General features: G+C 42.2%; 1 protein-coding gene across 2 annotated transcripts in view; it reads left to right on the top strand.

Annotated features, from left to right (window-relative positions):
- pxdn (peroxidasin) overlaps positions 1 to 12,028 on the top strand; it is a 71,466-nt gene extending 59,438 nt beyond the window's left edge. For both annotated transcript variants that reach the window (XM_030718805.1, XM_030718804.1), the window contains 5 exons: positions 2,940 to 3,148; positions 6,133 to 6,244; positions 6,481 to 6,616; positions 6,976 to 7,089; positions 9,220 to 12,028. In XM_030718805.1, coding sequence (XP_030574665.1) covers positions 2,940 to 3,148; positions 6,133 to 6,244; positions 6,481 to 6,616; positions 6,976 to 7,089; positions 9,220 to 9,345 — 697 coding nt within the window. In that variant the 3' untranslated portion in view covers positions 9,346 to 12,028. The remainder of the gene's footprint in view (positions 1 to 2,939; positions 3,149 to 6,132; positions 6,245 to 6,480; positions 6,617 to 6,975; positions 7,090 to 9,219) is intronic.
- Positions 12,029 to 20,383: the final 8,355 nt, after the last annotated feature.

Here is a 20,383-nt window from a genome sequence, read left to right as displayed (position 1 = left end):
TCGCCCAGGGGCAGGCTAGGGTGCTGCTGAAGCCCAACCCGGCATATGTGCCTAAGGTGGTTGGGTCATATGTGCCAATTACCTTGACAGCATTCTCCCCGCCTCCTTTTTCTTCTGATGAAGAACAAAGGTTGCACATGCTGTGTCCTGTTCATGTTCTGCACGCTTACTTGGACAGGACTAAGAGTTTCCGAAGAAGTGACCAGCTTTTCATTTCATGGGCAGGTCCTCACAGGGAAAAACCTATCACTAAGCAACGGCTCTCACACTGGATTGTGGAGGCGATTGCGCTGGGGTATTCGAGTCAGGAGCTGCAGGCTCCAGAGGGCCTGCGGGCTCACTCCACTTGTGGTCTGGCAGCATCCTGGGCCCTGTTTAAAGGGGTGTCAATCCAGGACATCTGTGCAGCCGGTAGCTGGTCTTCACCTCTCACTTTCGTCCGGTTCTACAGACTGGATGTTTCTGCTCCAAGTGTAGCTAGCCCAAGCAGTACTGAGCTCTGGCTCCTCACTTGGATAGGTGGACTACTTGCTATTTCCCTGGCTGTTGCTTGAGATAAGCTTGTCTGGCAATACGGGAGTCTCCATTTCCCATAGTGAGACATCGAAATGAATGCTAGGAATGAGAACTTTAGGTTACTTGCGTAACCCCGGTTCTCAGAGTAGCATGAGTGAGATGTCTCACCAGACAGCCCTTCTTCCTGGGGCAAAGCGAGAAGAGGTGCTTATCTTGAATAATGACTATGTCGTAGTGCAAGCTACTTAAAGGTGGGTGCTCCGCCTGACATGGTCATTGCGATCACCAGCCAATCAGGATTGGCGTAATGAGATAAATGTTTCTGAGGAATATGCAGGGAGGCGCATCCCATTTGAGGGGTGGCTGTAGCTCAGTAGGTAGAGCAGGTCACCTACTGATTGGAAGGTCAGTGGTTCAATTCCTGGCTACTGCAGGCTGCGTGCCAATGTATCCTTGGGCAAGATACTTAACCCCAAGTTGCTCTCCGACCGTTCCGTCGGAGTATGAATGTGAGTGAATGTTAGACGATTAAAGCACTTAGCTTAATTAATTAATCATGGAAGTGCTTGTATGAATGCGTGTGCATGGGGTAAATGTGAACGTGTTGTGTAAGCGCTTTGAGTGCTCATATCTGAGTAGAAAAGCGCTATATAAGAACTAGTCCATTTACCATAGTGAGACATCTCACTCATGCTACTCTGAGAACCGGGGTTACGCAAGTAACATAAAGTTTTCCCATGTCTGCATTGGAATCACTTTCCAGACCTGGAAGCTAGGGCTTTTTAGCAAGATTTTCACATGAAGCTGTTTCAAGAGTATGAAATCTGATTTATACTGTTAGTACAGACCTGTTTCTAAAAAAAAAAGGGACTCAAAAATATGAATTCAAACAGAAAGCGGCAATCTACAAATCATTTCAAAGTTTTATTTGATTGAAAACAGTCCCGAAGATGCAGAGTGCTGTTAAAAGAAGGGCTTAACACAAATGATTGACAAATCTTTGCATTCTGTTTACATCTCACAGAGTGTCACGACTTTTTTGGATGCTGTATTGATTTTGAGTGCAAACCTCTAGAGCAGGGGTGTCAAAAATAAGGCCCGGGGGCCAGAATCGGCTTGGCAAAGACTCTAATCCGGCCCACTGGACGGCTTTGGAAAATGTGAAAGGCATAAATTCTGGACTTCTAACTGTATTTTCATAAGTTTAACAGCTTATAGCTACCTCCCCAGGCACATTCATATTACGCCAAAATAATTAAATAATAGATAAACAATTAAATGACAGAAAAGTTTCTGTTTATTCACTGTCTATCAGTAAGTGAAGAAAAGAGAACTTTGTAGTTGCTTCATCCACCCTGTTTGTTTCACACAGGGAAAAACTGTAGTACGGAAGTTAAAATAAGCAGATGAACTGTTAATGTGAAAAAAGTATTTCTTATCCAGTTACTCGGGTAATTGATGGTATAATTGATTGAATACTCGATTACTAAATTAAGCGATATTTGCAGCCCTACTGAAATTTGAAAACATACCATAAGCCAATGCATCACCTTCTCACATAGGAGCAACAGGATTCAGGTGATAGAGCAGTTGTTGTAAGTAAGTAAAGTTTATTTATTTTGTGCTTTTCACAGACAAAAAGTCACAAAGCACTGTACAATAATTAAAACAGTATCAAAAAACCCCCACATAAAACACCATGTTAAAAACATTACCATATAAAAAGAACAAGAATAAAAATAAAGTGAACAGAAAGCCTGGTTAAACAGAAAGGTTTTCAGCTGTTTTTTTTTTAAGACTCCACAGAGTCAGCTAAATGGAGCTGGAGTGGTAAACAGTTCCAGAGCTTTGGTGCCACTGCCTGAAAAGCTCTGCCCCTCCCTGGTTCTTAGTCTTGTACGTGGGACAACTAAAAGATTTTGATTTTGTTGTGTGTGAGACTGTTGACGTATGTAAAATGTATCCAGGCATTTGAAATCAATTGTTTTTTTTTTTTTAAAAAAGATCGGATTTGTATCGGTATCGGCAGATAAAATATCTGTATCGGTATCGGACCTAAAAAAGTGGTATGGTGCCATCCCTAGTCTGGACAATGAGCTACTGGGACTTTGTAATTTTACACATTCATTTCTTACAGTTTAGTTCATGCTGACAGATTTCTTTCATTTACTACAGCAGCATTTCTTATAGATCATATCATATCATATATAGACGTGCTGTTTAAATTGCTATCTGAGGGATTAAATATGTAGTTAAACTTCTTTACATCGTCATAGAGGCGAATTTCACTGGTCCGGCCAACTTAAGAGCAAAGTGGGCTGTACATGCCCGTCATGTGAAATGAGTTTGACACACTATCACACTAACTACAGGCTGTTATTGAGTGTTTCTTTGTGATGTGTGTGTGCTCCTCCCTTGTTCAGGTTCTGGTATGAGAACTCTGGTGTGTTCACTCCTGCCCAGCTGACCCAGTTGAAGCAGGCCTCCCTGACCCGGGTGCTGTGTGATAATGGCGACAACATCACCCGCATCCAGCGGGACGTGTTCAGGGTGGCCGAGCTGCCTCACGGCTACGCCAGCTGTGATGATATTCCTCAGATCGACCTGCGCATGTGGCAGGACTGCTGCGAAGGTAAAAAAAGCCGGCACCAGCACTTTCAAAATAAAGCACCGCAAAGTGAAACCTCAGCTCAGCTTTAAATTGTGATACTTGGAGTGGGTGTAAGATTGGTTTGGTTGCAGTTTTTAACAGAACTTTAATGTATTTTCCAACCCTGAATATTTCACATGAATACTGCTGCATGTGTTATGAAGTTATGAGAGCTCAGATCTGTGTACTTGGAGAGCTTGAAACTCTGAAAATATTCATAGCATGAAGGTAAAGTTTGCATGGCTTCATTAAAATGAACTTATAATAATAACTAATAAATCAGCTGATTGTGAGGGCCTCAGGGGGAAAGTTCTTGATTTAATATGGAATGACCCACAAACTGTACAGAACAGTTTCTCATGGATCTTTATTTTAATGTTGAGAGAACAACAGGAAGCTCTCTGGATGCATCTGAAAAAAATTATTTAAATAATATCCCTTTGAAATTTTTTGTTTTCCTTGGATAAAACCCTGCCAGGGCAGCTCTGCCTCAGTAATCACTGCTGTACGCTGCAGAACAGATCTTTCAGGTTTTCCTTTGGCTGCAGTTTGTTGGGCAGGATTGATGCGGCTCAGATATTACTGTGTGAATCCTGCTTGACTGTGTGAAACTCAGACAGCAGAAGGATAGAAGAGCCTGCACTTAGCCTCACTTAAGAAAAATGCTGTGAAATGTCATATTTTGCGGCTCTGCTGGATTGTGAGCAGTCTGGGAAAGAGCATGTCAGTGTTTGAATGTTAGACCTCTGGGCGCAGCTCTGGTGGAAGCACCCCTGCTGTTTTAATGAACCAGCCTGAGGGTGTACACTGATTGCTTATTTGGATGTGTGATGAGCTGTGAAATAGACTTTTTCTTGCAAAGCTGATGATTGTTTGTGGATGTTCCTGCAGTTTAAACAAAACCATTATTTGCAATTAATGTTTTTTTTTTTTATACTCAAAGTGTACTTTTATGCTGCACACTCTGTTTTTAACATCTCCAGTGAGTTCATGCAAAAAAGTACAGTCTGCTCTGGAAGAAGCCGCTAAAGTTTTTATTTATTTATTAGGGATGTTCCTGCTGGCTGATCACAACATTAGAGCTAAACTAAAAGAAGACTAGAAAACATTCGAAGCTGAGCCCAGTCTGATGGTCGGGGTGGGGGGGTGGGGCTACATATCTAAACAGTATTGGTCAACACATCATTAACATACAACTAAGGATACTTAGCAGAAGTTTATGCATTTTCCTCTTTTCAAAATACAAGCATGTACTGGTTAAAATATTTCTTATCAGTCCTGCAATTTTTTTAATACACAGGAAAAAGTTCATGTTTTGTATGTTTAAGAATTGTTGAGCAGCTGCAGTGATGAGCACTTAGCAAGGATGGAGTAACAAATTAAAAAGGAGAATCAGAGAAGTTAGAGGAAGATAAGTGAGTCATCTTTAGATCTTTGTTTGGTTTGGGTTGTTTGGCTGAGCTTATTTAGGATTAAGTTGGCTGTATGGTTGGAAAGCCTGGGGTTATAAACTCTACTTCAACCATTTTCAGATTATTTATATTTCATACTGTAAATTTGTTGCACAAGTCTGATCTCAGTTTTATTATTTGGTAAATGGTAAATGGACTAGTTCTTATATAGCGCTTTTCTACTCAGTATGAGCACTCAAAGCGCTTATACAACCTGTTTGCATTCACCCATGCACTCCCATTCATACAAGCACTTCCATTTTTATGAAGCTAAGTGCTTTTAATTACCTAACATTCACACACATTCATACTCCGACAGAACGGTCGGAGAGCAACTTGGGGTTAAGTATCTTGCCCAAGGATACATTGGCATGTAGCCCGGAGTAGCCAGGATTCGAACCGCTGACCTTCCGATCAGTAGGTGACCTGCTCTACCTACTGAGCTACAGCCACCCCACCCCACTGTGTTCATACATGAAAATAAGCCTCCATTATGAACAAGACCCTTTTATTGCATTTGGAATGAATTCATTCTTTGATGTAAAGGTGCAGGTGTAGTCAGAGTTCAGTCAACAGTTTCTTCTTTTACCATGTAAAAAGGAAACATACAGAGACTCTTATCTGTGACTGCAGCAGGCTCTGACAAAATATATGCTGTACAAGGAAACAGCAGAGATAATAAACAGAATATTCTCTCAGCCAGATTTATAGCTCTGTGTGTGCATGTATGCATTCGCGTGCACACAAACAGAGCAGTGAGGTATGTGTGTTTATTTTTGTCTATCAGCATTAAAAAGGAGGCAGTGTCTTCATCTTTTGCAGAAAACAGTCCTGTAAATCAAAGGTGCAGATCTTAATTCCTCAGCCCATCCGTCTGTTATGAGCTGGGTACAGTGATCAGTTAACCTCTGATTCACAGGGCAGTACTGTGAGGCAGATGTGGAATCAGTGCTCATGATTTCTTATCCACGACTGCTGTGTGTGTAAAGACAAAAGATTGAACAACCTGGAAGAAAGACTATATCCTGCTGTTTTTGCATAGACACTGAAGGGTGCCATGATGACAGTGCTGGTACTGGTGTTTAACCACTATCGTCCTGGTGCCTTTTGAGAACCATCTAGATGTCAGCAGCTTGAGAAAAGACACTTTAGTGCTATCCAGGTTCTTTCATCCTCCAGGTAATCCAATGAGACCTTTAGAGAAGTCATAGTTTTATGTCTCACTGGCAGATAAATTGGTGAGTTGTCTGCATAGCAACAAAACCAAGTTTTTCAAAGATGGAATCTGAAGGCAGCAAATACAGTGCGACATGCGAGGGGAGCTTATCAGAGAAGATTTAAAGCATTTAGGGGTAGTGCTCAAGCCAAGAGATGAGGGTACCATGAGCCCTGGTATTAAATAAGGGCAATAAGTAATAGATTAGTAATAGATATTAAGTAATAGTCTCTCCTTCTGTCAGCCAGAGTGACTGTTTCCTTCTGCTAGTGACCTGCAGTGTGTTGTTTGACCACCAGACTGCAGAACCAAGGGTCAGTTCAATGCCCTGTCGTACCACTTCAGGGGGCGCCGGTCAGCAGAGCACAGCTACAAAGAGGATAAACCTGCCAGCAGCTCCCAGGAGAACAGGTAACAACTATAAACTAAAAATGTGCCAAAAGGCACCAGCAGGACAAAAATATGCGAGAGGTCCAGTTTCAATAAGATTGAAATTGAATTGAAACTGTAGAGTAACTTAAGCCATATTCGGTTGAACTTTAATTCAGCTATTTGAGGTCTAGAATGTTTTAAACAATAATTCTAGAGTGATTCTAATGTAGCTCATAAAAATAGCATCTTCAGTATTTTTGTATGTGTGTTTGCAGCTCAGTGGAGGAAGCCCCGGGAAGTCTTATAAATATCACAGTTCAGACCTCCAGGAAGAGCACTGAACCCTCAATCAATGACTTCCAGGATTTTGTCTCAGACATGCAGAAGACGATCACCAGCTTACGAAAGCAGGTGTGTTTCTGCAGCCTCACTGACAGACAGATGTTTGCCTCTGTTTCACTTTTACTGCAGTCAGTGTGGCAGTCCTCCCTTCAGATACTGGTTCTGCTGATTCTATACCCAAAAATGGGGGGGTGTGTGTGATCAAACTGCTGTGAGGATGGATGTTTCTTTGTCTGAAAATGATAACTTATAACGTTTCTATGTCTCACTCTCCCTTTGGACAGCCACAAATTTAAAAACAGAGAGCGATGGTTATTAAAAAGCTCAGTGTGCAGTGTGTTTTCAGAGGCTGCCAGTGTGAAGCATGTTGACACTGATGTGAAGTGAAGTGTGTATCCTCTGAGTTTTAAATTCTTGTGTTTTTGCAGATTAAAAGACTTGAAGCCCGTTTGAGCAACACTGACTGCACTGACAGCGAGGGCCGTGAGCGAACGGACGGCGAACGCTGGAAAAAGGACTCGTGCACCACGTGTGAATGCCGAGTGAGTTTAACAGGCAGTGCAGAGGGTTTGCACTCCAACTTAACACCTAAACAGATTATTTAAACCTTTATTTGTCGAAGTGAAACCGTGCACACGTTCCAGTATCTCCATGTTTCTCACTGAGCACCAGCTGTCCATCAGACCCAGTCCCAGCTGGGGAGTCTGCCCAGTTTAAATGCCCCAGTTTCCCTGTGTCTGGCACTCTGGGAAGCATTTCATCTCTCAGCAGCTCTTGGCAGGACCGTCCTCCTGGCACCACTTCTCTGCCTTTTGAATCCTGCTCTCTGACTCTTTGTCGATGCCGGCTGCTGGCAGAGGTGATGGCACTCTGATACCAAACTTTCCCGCCTCTGATCTTATTCAGGCCTGCCTGCTACTCTCCGGTGTGTTACCATCTTTTGCTCACTGCATCACACCTGTCAGTTTCTCTGCTGTGTTTCTCTCCTCTCTGTATTCACAGGGATCTTTGTAATAATTGAATGTGGCAGGCAGGAGCAGAGTAAGGAGGACCGTCTGTGAAAGAACAGAACTGTTCATTTCAGACCAAAAGCTCATAAACATTTTTAAAGATTTATTAATCAATAATGTATTTATATAGCACAGTTAAAAACTATTTACAAAGTGCTTTGATAGACAGGTGAAAGGCGAACGCTCAGAGTAGATGTAAACAGAAAACCAGACATACACACAGACACACATAGACACACACACACACACACACACACACACACACACACACACACACACACACACACACACACGCACACCCACACACCAGAAAATATAAACTGGATAATTATAATTATAACCAGACAATAAACTACATCACATGCAGAGGTCTCAGATAAAAGCAAGTGTTTAAATTGTGTTTTAAGAAGTGAATCAAAGAGGTTACTGATGCGAGCTGTCACTCAGGCAGGTCATTCCAAAGTTGGGCAGTCCTGATGGCAAAAGGCCAAGCAACCCAGCTGAGGATCTGAAGGTGTCAGCGCTTCTGCTGCGTAGCTTGGAGTCACACCGAATTACCACAACCTCATAAACAGAACATAAATCAGAACCTAAAATCAAACCTTGTGGTACACCACAGGTAACGCCAGCTGTAGACACTGACCAAAGCAGTTCTTTCTAAAAGATATCAATGAAACCAACCAAGATGGTTGAAATATAAATAGCTAGGTAAAAAGGTTGGTTACCATTCCACCACATCCCAAAGCTGCTCTGTTGGGCTGAGATCTGCTGACTGTTATGTCAGGTTCAAGGAACCAGTCTGAGATGATCTGAGCTTTGTGACATGGTGCGTTATCCTGCTGGAAGAAGCCATCAGAAGCTGATAACATTGTGCTCATAAAGGGATGGACATGGTCAGCAACAACACTCAGGTAGGCTGTGGTGTTTAAACAGTACTCAGTTTACCAGCAGCAGCCTGAACCACTGATAGAGGGCAGGATGGAGCTGTTCCATGTTGTTAACACCAGATTCCGACCCTACCATCTGAATGCTGCAGCAGAAATCAAGACTCAGACCAGGAAATATTCTTCTAGTTCTCTGTTGTGCAGTTTTAGTGAGTCTATGTAAATTGTAGCCTCAGTTTTCTGTTCTCAGCTAACAGGGGTAGCACCCGATGAGCTCTGCTGCTGCTGTAGCCCATCTACAATCTGATGCATCTGCCATCAAGGTACCTCGGTTGTAACGAGTGGTTATATGAGTTATTGTTCCCTTCCTGTCAGCTCTAAGCAGTCTAGCTAGTCTCCTCTGACCTCTGATATCAACAAGGCGTTTTCTCCCAGAGAACTGCTGCTCACTGGATATTTTCTCCCTTTCTGACCATTTCCTGTAAACCTTAGAGACGGCTGTGTGTGAAAATCCCTGTAGACCAGCCCGTCTGCCACCAACAACCATGCCACATTCTTAAATCTTCTTTCCTGCCCACTCTGGTGCTTGGTTTGAACTTCAGCGGATCGTCGTGATCACTTCTACATGCCTAACCATATTGAGTTGCTGCCATGTGATTGGCTGATTAGATATTTGCTTTAACAAGCAGTTGAACAGGTGTACTTAATAAAATGGCAAGTGAGTGTATAATAATGTAAGTGACTTTCTGCCCCTGTTTTGTTTTTTTTGCATCAACAGAACGCCCAGCTGACCTGCTTTGTGGAGTCCTGTACAGCGGCCGAGTGCAAGCGGCCCGTCAAGCTAAAAGGCAGCTGCTGCCCGGTGTGCCTCGAGCAGCAAAGAGCAGACACCCACCACCCGTAATAACCCTCAGGACCCCCCGACAAGCACACACTCTGGTGTCTGAACGTCGTACACTCGCACTCGGTTGTATCGAGAGGACATAAGACTCGTGAAAGTGTGTGGCTCAACAGCCACCGATAACCTCGATGGACCCAACAGCCTTGCCTCAGTTTTTTTGTTTTCTTTGGGGAGGAACTTTTTTCCTGCTTGTTGCATCCAGCAGTGTGAGGCTCAGTTTGAAATCCTCCGGCGACAAGTCACTTTCACTAAATGGATTTATGTCTGAACCGATGGATGAGTGGGCATGAGAAGGACAAACCTCTCCTTCCTCCTCGCTCACTGAGGCTTCTGAAGTGTCACAACCAGCCACTGTTTGCTGTCCTGCGTCTTACACGATAAGACGCAGGTCCAGTTGCATTCGACAAGCAGGAAATATTCACAAGATTCTCAGGTTAGAGATGCCAAAAATTGGTGCTATTTCACCTTTTTTTTTTTTATTACAATTTAATCACTAAACCTTTAAAGTATTGTCTTTTATATGCCAAGCAATCTATATACACTCAGTATGTCTTTTAATGATACATCACAGTTGAAAGGATGGTTATATTCAAACTAAAAGACTTCTTACGATTAGCGTTACTTCATTTTTTTAACCCACGGTGCTTTATATCATGTTATTCTGTTCTTCTCTTCCCTTTATTGTAAAAAAATGCTTACGTATGAAGAAAATGTGAAGCCCTACGAAAATGTTTCTAATGCAAAAGAAATGTCTACTGATTTCTGCTCCACTGATAACTTCCTGTGCCGAACACTCGGGCCGGCTCTTGCTCTCTGTGCTCCTTTCCCAGTTTTATTTTGCAGTGAAAGACAAACTATTTTTACCACTGTGTTCACATGTTGTGAACTTTATTCCAGTGTTTTCCTCAGTATTATAAAGCCAAAAGTATGATTTTAGTCAGTTTTGAAATTGTGTAGCACGTCTATGTATGAATTTTGTACTAGTCAGGATTTAGCCTTTGGTACTGCTAACATACCGTGGCAGTATTCTCACTTTGACCAACTCACAGTGGTTTTTTATTCATGTCTAGACTGTAGCCAGGGTGTAGGTAGACAGATTAGCTCATTGCAGTTAAATAAATGTTTGACTGGACCTGAACAAGTTTTAGCAGAAATGTTCACAGCCAACCTGGATAACAATGATTATCAGCAGCAGCAGATTAACAGAATTATGGCTACCTGCACAATAAGTAAGCAGAACAGTCATGGAAAAAAAGAAAGTACTTCAGCCATGTTGCAGATCTGAATTTAAATTTCAAAAAAATCATTAGAGCTGCAGTGCAAATATCTTTTGGAAATATTGCACCTGATTTTTGTCAACTAAGGGAATGCTAACTTCTAGATTGGCCTATAAAAATGTGTCATCCACGTGACTTTGCTGACTAACGGTTGGCTAAAAGTTATCCAGATCCAGTTTTAAGTGATTTAAAGTGAATTTGAAAATGAAAGGTGCTGAAAGAGTATATGTAGTCCGTCTCACAAGGCTGCGGCTCAGATGAAAAAGGTTGGGAATCACTGCCATACACGGCACACAGCTGAAGGACTGCTAACTGTTCTTCTCTGCAGCTCTCCTGGTCCAAGGACACGCTTGCATGCATTCCTTTGCCCACCAGCCCCCCCTCCAGTTTCTGTTCATGTCCTCAGTCTTCACGGGGGAGACATACATTCTTCAGTGTTTATATAGGTTAGGAATGCTGACCCTGCTCATGTTTCTTTGACATATTGAGGATTTTGAGTCTGGAGTGACGTCATTTAGCTGAGCATATGTGGAGCGCAGCCCTCATTCCTTCATAATTGAAGCCATATGAGAGAGGAAGCGTGGGTAATGGTGGGGGGGAGGGGTGCTCACGATTGGGGTATTGTGTCATTTGAGACTAGTCTTCGCTGTCACTCTGTCTGTCAGACAGGTTTACCGTCTTTCATACGTACTGTACATACAGAGACCACTCCTCGTACTCCGTGCACTGACTTGCTGTGCGTAACACACGTCACGTTCTTGTCTTCCTGCAGTTCCTCCTGATTGTGTTGGAGCAGCTGCAGTTTTCCTTTGTTGTTGTTTTCTTTACATGGTAACATCCTGAGCAAGCATCTGTCTAAACACAAACAGGCCGATTACACCCTGGACGCTCACTGTCACACTGGTAAACTAGTATCATGTCATACTGGACAGGTTTGTGCATCAAACTGCGAGTTTGCAGTTGTGTATTTGTCTCCTACAACTCCTTGGTGTGTGTGTGTGTGTGTGTGTGTGTGTGTGTGTGTGTGTGTGTGTGTGTGTTACTGTGTCTTGATATCTTTTCCAAATCTTAGCCTGTTACTGAGAGAAAGAGACAAATAGCATTTTGGCAAGCGTGCCAAGGTTTGGCTGCCAAAGCACTGTGTGCTGTTTGTGTTACTTGTCTGTCTCTTGATATATGTGTTGTATGTGTAGGTCCCCCTCTTTTCATTTCCTCTGGATAAAATTCCAAGTGTCAATGGAATGCACTGCTCTGCAAAACTGAACATGCTTTACCTACACTGTCCCCTAAGCAGTGGTCATTGTGGATAACCTAGTGCCTATCATGACAGTTGTATTGTACATTTGCCAAAGAATGGTTTGCACTGTAATGTATGCTTCTCGACAGTAATAAATAAATAAAAAGCCACATTTGAATTACAGTCACACCTATTGGTGCCTGTTCTTTTTCAGCTCCTGAGCTTGGTACATGAAGAAATTACCTTTCATCAGCTCCTTAATGCTGTCAGATATCAGGGGACTTTTTAAATTTGCTCATCATAAAATGACATTTTTCCAGTGAACATCAAAACTTGCTTACTGTCAAGTAGGGGTGTGCGATATTGACAAAAAATATCTCTATTTTCTGCAATTTTCTCGATAACAGTAATAAACAATATTTCGCATTTAAAAATGTGTTCATACAAGAAGTGCAAGCTGGTAAAATATAGGACTTAAATCAGTGTTTTTGAGACATTAAGTTGTTTTTTATTTTATTTAACTTTTATTTAATCAGGAAAAACACATTGAGATTAAAATCTCTTTTTCAAGAGTGTCCTGGGCATGACAAATGTAAATAGAAAAACTTCGGCAAGTTTTTCAAAAGCAATTGCTCAATACGAAAGACTTGACAGAAGGAGAAAAAATAAAAATAAAATAAGAGGCTGTCCAGGGGGATTCCCCTACATTATTGCAAAATAAACCACATAAACTACACACCTTCATCTGATCAGAAACCCGCCTTTCTGCAAGACCGCTTCAATGTATTATCCCAGGCTCCAAACAGGTGAGCTCCGAGAACGTCGCTAGGTTATAAGATAAGATAAGATAAAACTTTAATGATCCCACGATGGGGAAATTTGCACATTACAGCAGCTCAGTACAGAGAAAAAATTAAAAGGATGAGTAAGAACAAATTCATTCATTTATTCATTTATATAGCGCTTAACACAACTGACAAGGTGACCAAAGCACTTTACAAATATACAATAAAATAAATCAATTACATTAAATATGAATAATATTACATCACAGAAGACAAAAATAAGATCGTTCCATTACATGGTATTAAAAGCCTGTTTAAACAAATAAGTCTTAAGTTTAGATTTAAAAATTTTCAGATCCGAAATAAGTCGGAAATCTAAAGGAAGGCTGTTCCACAGTCGGGGTGTGGCCACTGAAAAGGCCCGATCACCCCAATACTTTAACCTGGTTCTTGGGACATCTAATAAAAGATGATTAGAAGACCTCAGAGATCTCTCGTATACAGCAAAACTTAAAAGATCTGATAAGTACGGTGGGGCCAATCCATTCAACACTTTAAAAACAAACAATAAGATTTTAAAATGAATTGTATAATGAACAGGAAGCCAGTGGAGATTGAACAAAGTAGGCGTAATATGATCACGTCTGGGGGTGTTAGTTAAGAGACGAGCAGCAGCATTTTGGACGAGTTGAAGTTGTCTCAGGGAAGACTGACGAACACCAATATAAAGGCTGTTGCAATAGTCAAGTCTGGAACTAATAAGAGCGTGAATTGCCCTCTCTAAATCAGTGCGATCTACAAAAGATTTGACTTTAGTCAGTAGACGCAAGTAATAAAAACTAGTTTGGACTACAGAGTTAAGCTGAACTCTGGTGTCTATGGCAGCGGCATCACCAAATAAAATACACTCAGTTTTTTGATGATTTAAAACCAAAAAGTTATCACTTAGCCATTTTTTAACAGCAGTTATACAATCAATAAAAGATGAGATCGGATTAGCCATATGTGGTTTAAGAGCCATATAAAGTTGTAAATCATCCGCGTAACAGTGAAAAGATACATTATGCGCTGATATGACTTCCCCCAAAGGCAGCATATATATGGAAAATAAAAGAGGACCAAGGATAGAACCCTGAGGAACTCCACATAAAAGAGGTGCATAAGAAGAGGATACATTATTAATCATAACAGAAAATGTTCTGTCTTTCAAATAAGAAGTGAACCACTTCAGGGCGGAACCACGAATACCGACGAAGTGCTCCAGTCGAGACAGAAGAATGGCATGATCCACTGTATCAAAAGCTGCTGTAAGATCCAGCAGAACGAAAATAACCGGGTGTCTATCATCAACAGACATAGCAATATCATTGTGAATCTTCAACAAGGCAGTCTCAGTACTGTGCCTAGATCTAAAACCTGATTAAAATTTTTCAACAATATCATTTGAATCTAAGAAGACCTGTAGTAACAACTAATAATAAATAATAACTAAACTAAAACTAAAATAGAATAGAATAGAATAAAATAAAATAGCAAAAAACTATACACATATACATAAGCACTATATACATAAATATATATATCAATGTCAATACACACATTTACATATACACACATATACACACACATCAAAACACTATATACAGATATCAAAACATTATATACATTTGTAGCCGGTAACACTGCATGAAAAGTGGGGTTTTCGACAGTTTCTTGTATGTAATATTGCCGCGCGCCTTGAGCTTTAGGGCTCTCAGCAGGAGGCTTTGGTCAGAACAGTAAACTGTAGGGAAACTGCCGTGGACTCTCTGTGTCAGTGCTCCCTCAGCTCCCCCCTCTCCTCAGGTCTAGGGCAGACTTTCATATGTAAAGGAGGTTTCTGTGAGTCATACAAATGCAAATCAAGTACTCACGAGTGGTCACCAGTACTCACAAGTGGTCTACCCCTCCCAAGTTGTAACCAACATATTTTTATTTCTACAGCGAAACATTCAAACAAGACTAAACTCACAAGAAATCATTCTAATTTATAAATTTGAATTATCTAGTTGGAAATATATTTTTGGAAGTTTTCAGCTTTTGTCCCTTTTTCCAATAAGGCTGTGAGCTTCTCTCTGTGAGCTTCTGTCTGTGAGCTTCTCTCTGTGAGCTTCTGTCTGTGAGCCTTTGTCATGGAGTTTTTTGTGAACCCTGAACTTTAGTGGACTGAGGGAGATAAACAAAGGCTATATCTTGATTTTGGTGACACTACAAGCATTATTTTCATTGAAAAGCAAACTCAGTTTTCAGTCTAATTCACTGTAACAAAAAGTCTGTCACACCATCATCCTCTTCTGTGCAGTGGCTTCCCAGCTAGCATTGAACATTCAGACAACATCCCATGAACGCTGCTATAAACGTTCAGTGAATGTTCACATGCATTAATGACATTAAAGACTACCAAGGCAGATGGAATAAGAAAACATATAAACATATAAACTTTTATTTTGCTATACATGGATGTACATAAGAGATATCAGCAAAGCCTTTATGAGAAAAATGTAAATGTAAAAAGGTAAATAAAAAAAAAAAAAGGAAAATTTTAATGCAACAGTCACCTTCTCAGTTGTCCTGCTTAAACAGACAGTGGATGTGTGAACAACACATCTTCCAGCTCATAGGGGGTCATTTTGACTGTTGGGTTTTCTCTGTATTATTGTAGGGTCTTTACCCACAATACAAAGCGCCTTGAGGCGACTGTTTGTTGTGATTTGCTGCTATATAAATAAAATTGAATTCACTTGAAATGAAATGAATTTAATTTCCGTGTGGCAGCTTCCTCGCCTGTGATTGGACAATACAGATCACGTGCGGGATCACGCTGAAGGTCTGTAGGACCAATCAGTGCCTTCCTTCTCTTCTGTTCAAACTGAATGGCGGTTTTTGTCTACGCTGCTTTCCCGGTACGACAATGGAGGACGTCGTCTATATTTCAACACCCCAGAAGCTCCCGGTGAAAGCGGGCCTCTCTACCGGCCAGCCTCAACCAGCCCCGCTGCAGACGAGAAGACGCTGCTGGCTGCAGTGATGGGTTATCGACTCAGTTACTCAAGTTTGTACGAGCATGACTGAAAGACAACATGGCGTCTATTGTGTAGAGACTCGATGCTCTAACAAAGCCTCACCTACAGAAGGACTTGAGGAAAAGACGGCAGCACGATCCGAAAACTGCGGTAAGACTTGGTCGTTTCTAAAACATAAATACTAAGAGTGGAGGAATGGTCACAGTAAGCTGACAGACGTATTGTTATTTGGTTTCTTATTTTTATTTGGTTTCATCTTACAGGAAGCAGTTCGCGGCCTGCACAACTCTGAATCCAATAAAAGCCGGTATGATCCTCTGCAGAGGTAAGAATCAGAAACAAAGCAGCAGTATTCAATGTGTGGAGGAGAGAAGAACTTAAAATGTTTTTACGCTTATTTATTTTCACGTTTTTTTTCCACAGACTGTTCGCCTCACAACGCAAGTGGGTTTCTAATGCGTGGACAGTGATATAATTGTGTGTAAGTATCTATTGGTGTTGTATGTTTGTGTGTGTGTTTTTTTGCCTCAATATTGTTTGTGTATGCACTGTGTTTACACTGTGTTTATTTACAATGTACAAAAGTGTTTTCCAGCTTCTTGTTAAACCTACAGACGGTTCGCCACAGCTTCCGCTACAGTCAGCCTCACGGTCCGGAAAAGGCGGCAGCCATTAAAAACTCTGCCCAGTGTCGTGTAAGAAGGAAGCCGGTAAGACGTATTGGATTGTTTTGTTGGTCTGCTGTATTTGTGTAGTTAGCTTGGAAATGCAGTTTTATTTTTGGAAAATATTACTTATTGTTTTTTTTAACTTTATATAAAATCTGGCTTCTTCTGAACAACCCAAAATGTATATAAAAAGCAGTGGCGGGCCGTGCATTTCACACCTAGGCCTTCAGTAGTGATCCGCCTGAATCACTCCACCCTCAATAACTATTTTATGGCAATAAAAACATCTTTTTGTGCAGAAATGCAGTAGAAAGAGCTGTTGCATCGCAGATTGAGAGCTCATGTAGCCAGAATAAAAGCATTTACCGAAGAAACAAACCCAAGGTGCACAAGTCTGCTTTTACTGCCACTACAGCTGCGACACATAAAAATGCATTGATAACAACCTCCTAAAATTATTATTAAGAGAGAAACATTTTAGTCATCGTGACCCCGAAATGAAAGTTCCTGCTTGCCCCCCCCCCCCCCCCCCCCCAAAAAAAAAAAGCCAATCTAACAGTCTCTGTAAGATTTCCCTATTATTCTTCACCTTTACGTCGTGGAGCTCCGCTTCCCTGTGCACTTGCTCGCTCAGCTGATCCGCTCTGGTGTCCCCGAATGTTTTGCTTGTAAGTGTCCGGCAGTGCTTTGGTGTCTCGTTGCTGCCTCGGTTAGGCAAGTCAAATTTACAAACCCAGTGTGGCTCCAAACACCATGTCGATCAGTGGCAAACAACAAGCACTCCCAGCAATACAATTTGCAGTGTTCCTCTTGGCCTGTGAGCCAGTGGTACCGCTCGTAATTAGTGGACTGAAAGTGGTGGACACATCCTTTTCCCGGTTGTGACAGGCTTGCTAGCTTCGGAGTTGCCCGACCTTTCTTAATGATGTCCAGCTCTTCTTGAAAAGTCCGTCTTGAAAATGGCTTTGACAATAAATCTGCAACCAAATCCATTTCTTCTCCTCCTTCAGCCATTGTGGGTCGACAAAACAGCTATAAAATCAACACAACCATATTTTTGCTTGTGCAGCTGGCTACAGATGCAGTTTGCTAGCTCTGGCTAGTACACTGACTATCCAATCAAAGTGTATGAATATGCTGACGTTACCGTACACCTGCTAGAGGGCCTCGGTGTTGCCAACTCATATTCTGATTGGTTGATCAAACGGTTTGATCGACACTTATTTTTGTGCTACGGGGCCCGCAGAACTGATTATGAAGGCCTCCAGGCAGATTTCTTTGACCCTGGGAACAAATGATGGCTGAAATGTGATTGGTTAAATGCCTTAATATGAAAATACACGTCTGGAAACAGCGCGACCACAGGAAAAGCTGTGAAAGGAACCGTACAAACCATTTGGAATAATTTAACAAGTATTGATGGACAGGATATAATTAACATCAGTCTGTGATTCAGATATTTTTTAGGCCAGCAGAGAAGGCCTTGCAGGCCCTGACGGCCCACCACTGCACTGCATCACCTTTTTAATAAAAAGGTGATGCAGTGCAGGTGAAAATAATTAACATTGAATGTTTAGTTTCAGCAGCTGTAACATTTTGGGACCTAAAAGATAAAAAGTGTATAATCAGTTTAAAGGTGCCTCAAGGGTTAATGACCAAAATCACTGAAGTACTTTTATCAGTGTTAAATTTTTTCAAAGTACTTGTTCATTTGTCTTTTATTCACAGGATGCAGGAGTTGGTACTTTGTCACATAACCATTGTTTCTGATGACAAAGCTGGGCTGATTAATTTTTTTTTTTTTTTGCATTCAGGGTCTTATCTGCTATGTGTACATTCAAAGTCAAGAGACTCAAACTTTCAGTGTAGTTTCCTGACAGCTGCTGGAGGCGAGGACGAGTGACCTGGCAGTGAAGGAGGTTGCCTTCTGGGATGGTGTCACCACTGACCTCATGTTGGATGAGGAGGATGACGTCTCAGAGGGCGTGTCGGGCTGGATTAAGACCCCAAGCTTCCCCAGCCAGGAGCTCAGTGACCTCTGAGCCAAACTGCAAGACAGACTAGAAGCTCACCCTAAATACAACACTGTGCACCATAAGTGTTTGTATGCTGGACCATGCTCTGAGAGAAAGCCACCACCACATGGCCCAGAAGTAGCAAAGCATTATATGTCATAATGTTTTTGTTTTCTTTATATATATAGATTATATGATGTGTGTGTGTGTGTGTGTGTGTGTGTGTGTGTGTGTGTGTGTGTGTGTGTGTGTGTGTGTGTGTGCATATTGCTTTATAAATAAAACAAAAAAAATATTCAAACTTGTGCCTCACAATTTGTTTCTCTTAATTGAATTCCTTTTAGTTGAGGTTATTAGCATGGCATGAATACAACATAACATACAAGGTATATCACAGAAATAATAATTAAAAATAATTTTTATTACTGGGTTATTATTTATTAGGGAGGGGCTTACCCAGGCCTGTCTTTATAAAGGCCAATGGGGGGACAGATCTACCAACCAATCACATGTGAATACTGAATTGTGATGTCATTTTTATCATCCAATGACTGAGAAGTCACGTGGGTCTGTTGCCGCTGCTTCGGCTTGAGGCGCTGCTATTCATATGTAAAGTGGAGTCGTTAACACCTCCCGCCTGCCGGCTCCCCCCGTACCTTTACCCCCCGCTGCTTCTGGTGGTACGTAAACGACCATATCCGTCTTAGGCGAACGAATATGCGCTGCCCCGTATGCTGACGAAAGCTGACGATAACTAGGTGCGCCCGCGTCAGTATACGGGGATGGATATGCCTCTTTTCGTGCAGTGTAAGGTACACAGCATACACGGTATGCATTATATGGGTGAGTGTAATAAATAAAATGTATCTGACTGTATGGATAAAGTGATGGCAGAGGAGGTAAAGTGTCCAAGTGACTCAAGACATTATGATGCGTTATACAGTCTAACTGCTGTTGGGATGAATGACCTGCGAAAGCGCTCCTTCCTGCAGCGAGGATGTTTCAGTCTGACTGAAGGAGCTGCTCAGCTCACCCACGCTCTCATGAAGAGGGTGATGGGGGTTGTCTATGATGGATGTCAGCTTTGCTAACATCCTCCTCTCACCCACCACCATCACAGACTCTAGAGGACATCCCAACACAGAGCTAGACCTCCGCACCAGTTTGTCGATCCTGCTCCTGTCCCTTTGGGTGCATCCACCCCCCCAGCAGGCCACTGCGTAGAAAAGGGCAGATGCTACCACTGAGTCATAAAAGGTCTTTAACAGAGTCCTGCAGACACCAAAGGACCTCAGTCTCCTCAGCAGGTGTAGTCGACTCTGGCCCTTCTTATACAGGACATCTGTGTTTGTACTCCAGTCCAGCTTGTTATTGAGATGAACACCCAGGTACTTGTAGGAGACCACTGTCTCGATGTCTTTTACCTTGATGTTCACTGGTGCTGTAGGGGGTGGCTTCCTCCTGAAGTCTATGACCATCTCCTTCATCTTGCTGGCGTTGATTTGGAGTGCGTTGTTCTCACACCAGCTGACAAAGTCACTGATGACCCCCCTGTATTCCTGGTCTTTTCCATCTGATACACATCCGATGATGGTCGTATCATCTGAGAACTTCTGTAGGTGGCAATGGTCTGAATTGTACCTGAAATCTGAGGTGTACAGACTGAACAGAAAGGGTGAGAGGACAGTGCCCTGTGGCGCCCCCGTGCTGCAGACTACTACATCAGACACACAGTCATGGCACCTCACATACTGTGGTCTGTTGGTGAGGTAGTTGATGATCCATGCCGTCAGCTGCTTGTCCACTCCGGCTCCCTCCATCTTCCCTCTCAACAGTGCAGGCTGGATGGTGTTGAAAGCACTGGAGAAGTCAAAGAACATGACCCTCACAGTGTTCCCCGCCTGGTCTAGGTGAGAGAGGGATCTGTGCAGCAGGTAGATGACGGCATCGTCCACCCCGATGCCGGGCTGGTAGGCGAACTGCAGGGGGTCCAGCGC

This window comes from Archocentrus centrarchus, chromosome 22 (assembly GCF_007364275.1).
Source record: "Archocentrus centrarchus isolate MPI-CPG fArcCen1 chromosome 22, fArcCen1, whole genome shotgun sequence".
Classification (NCBI taxonomy): Eukaryota; Metazoa; Chordata; class Actinopteri; order Cichliformes; family Cichlidae; genus Archocentrus; species Archocentrus centrarchus.
The sequence above is the reverse complement of the archived record's forward strand: the minus strand, read 5'-3'. Positions and strand labels throughout refer to the sequence as shown.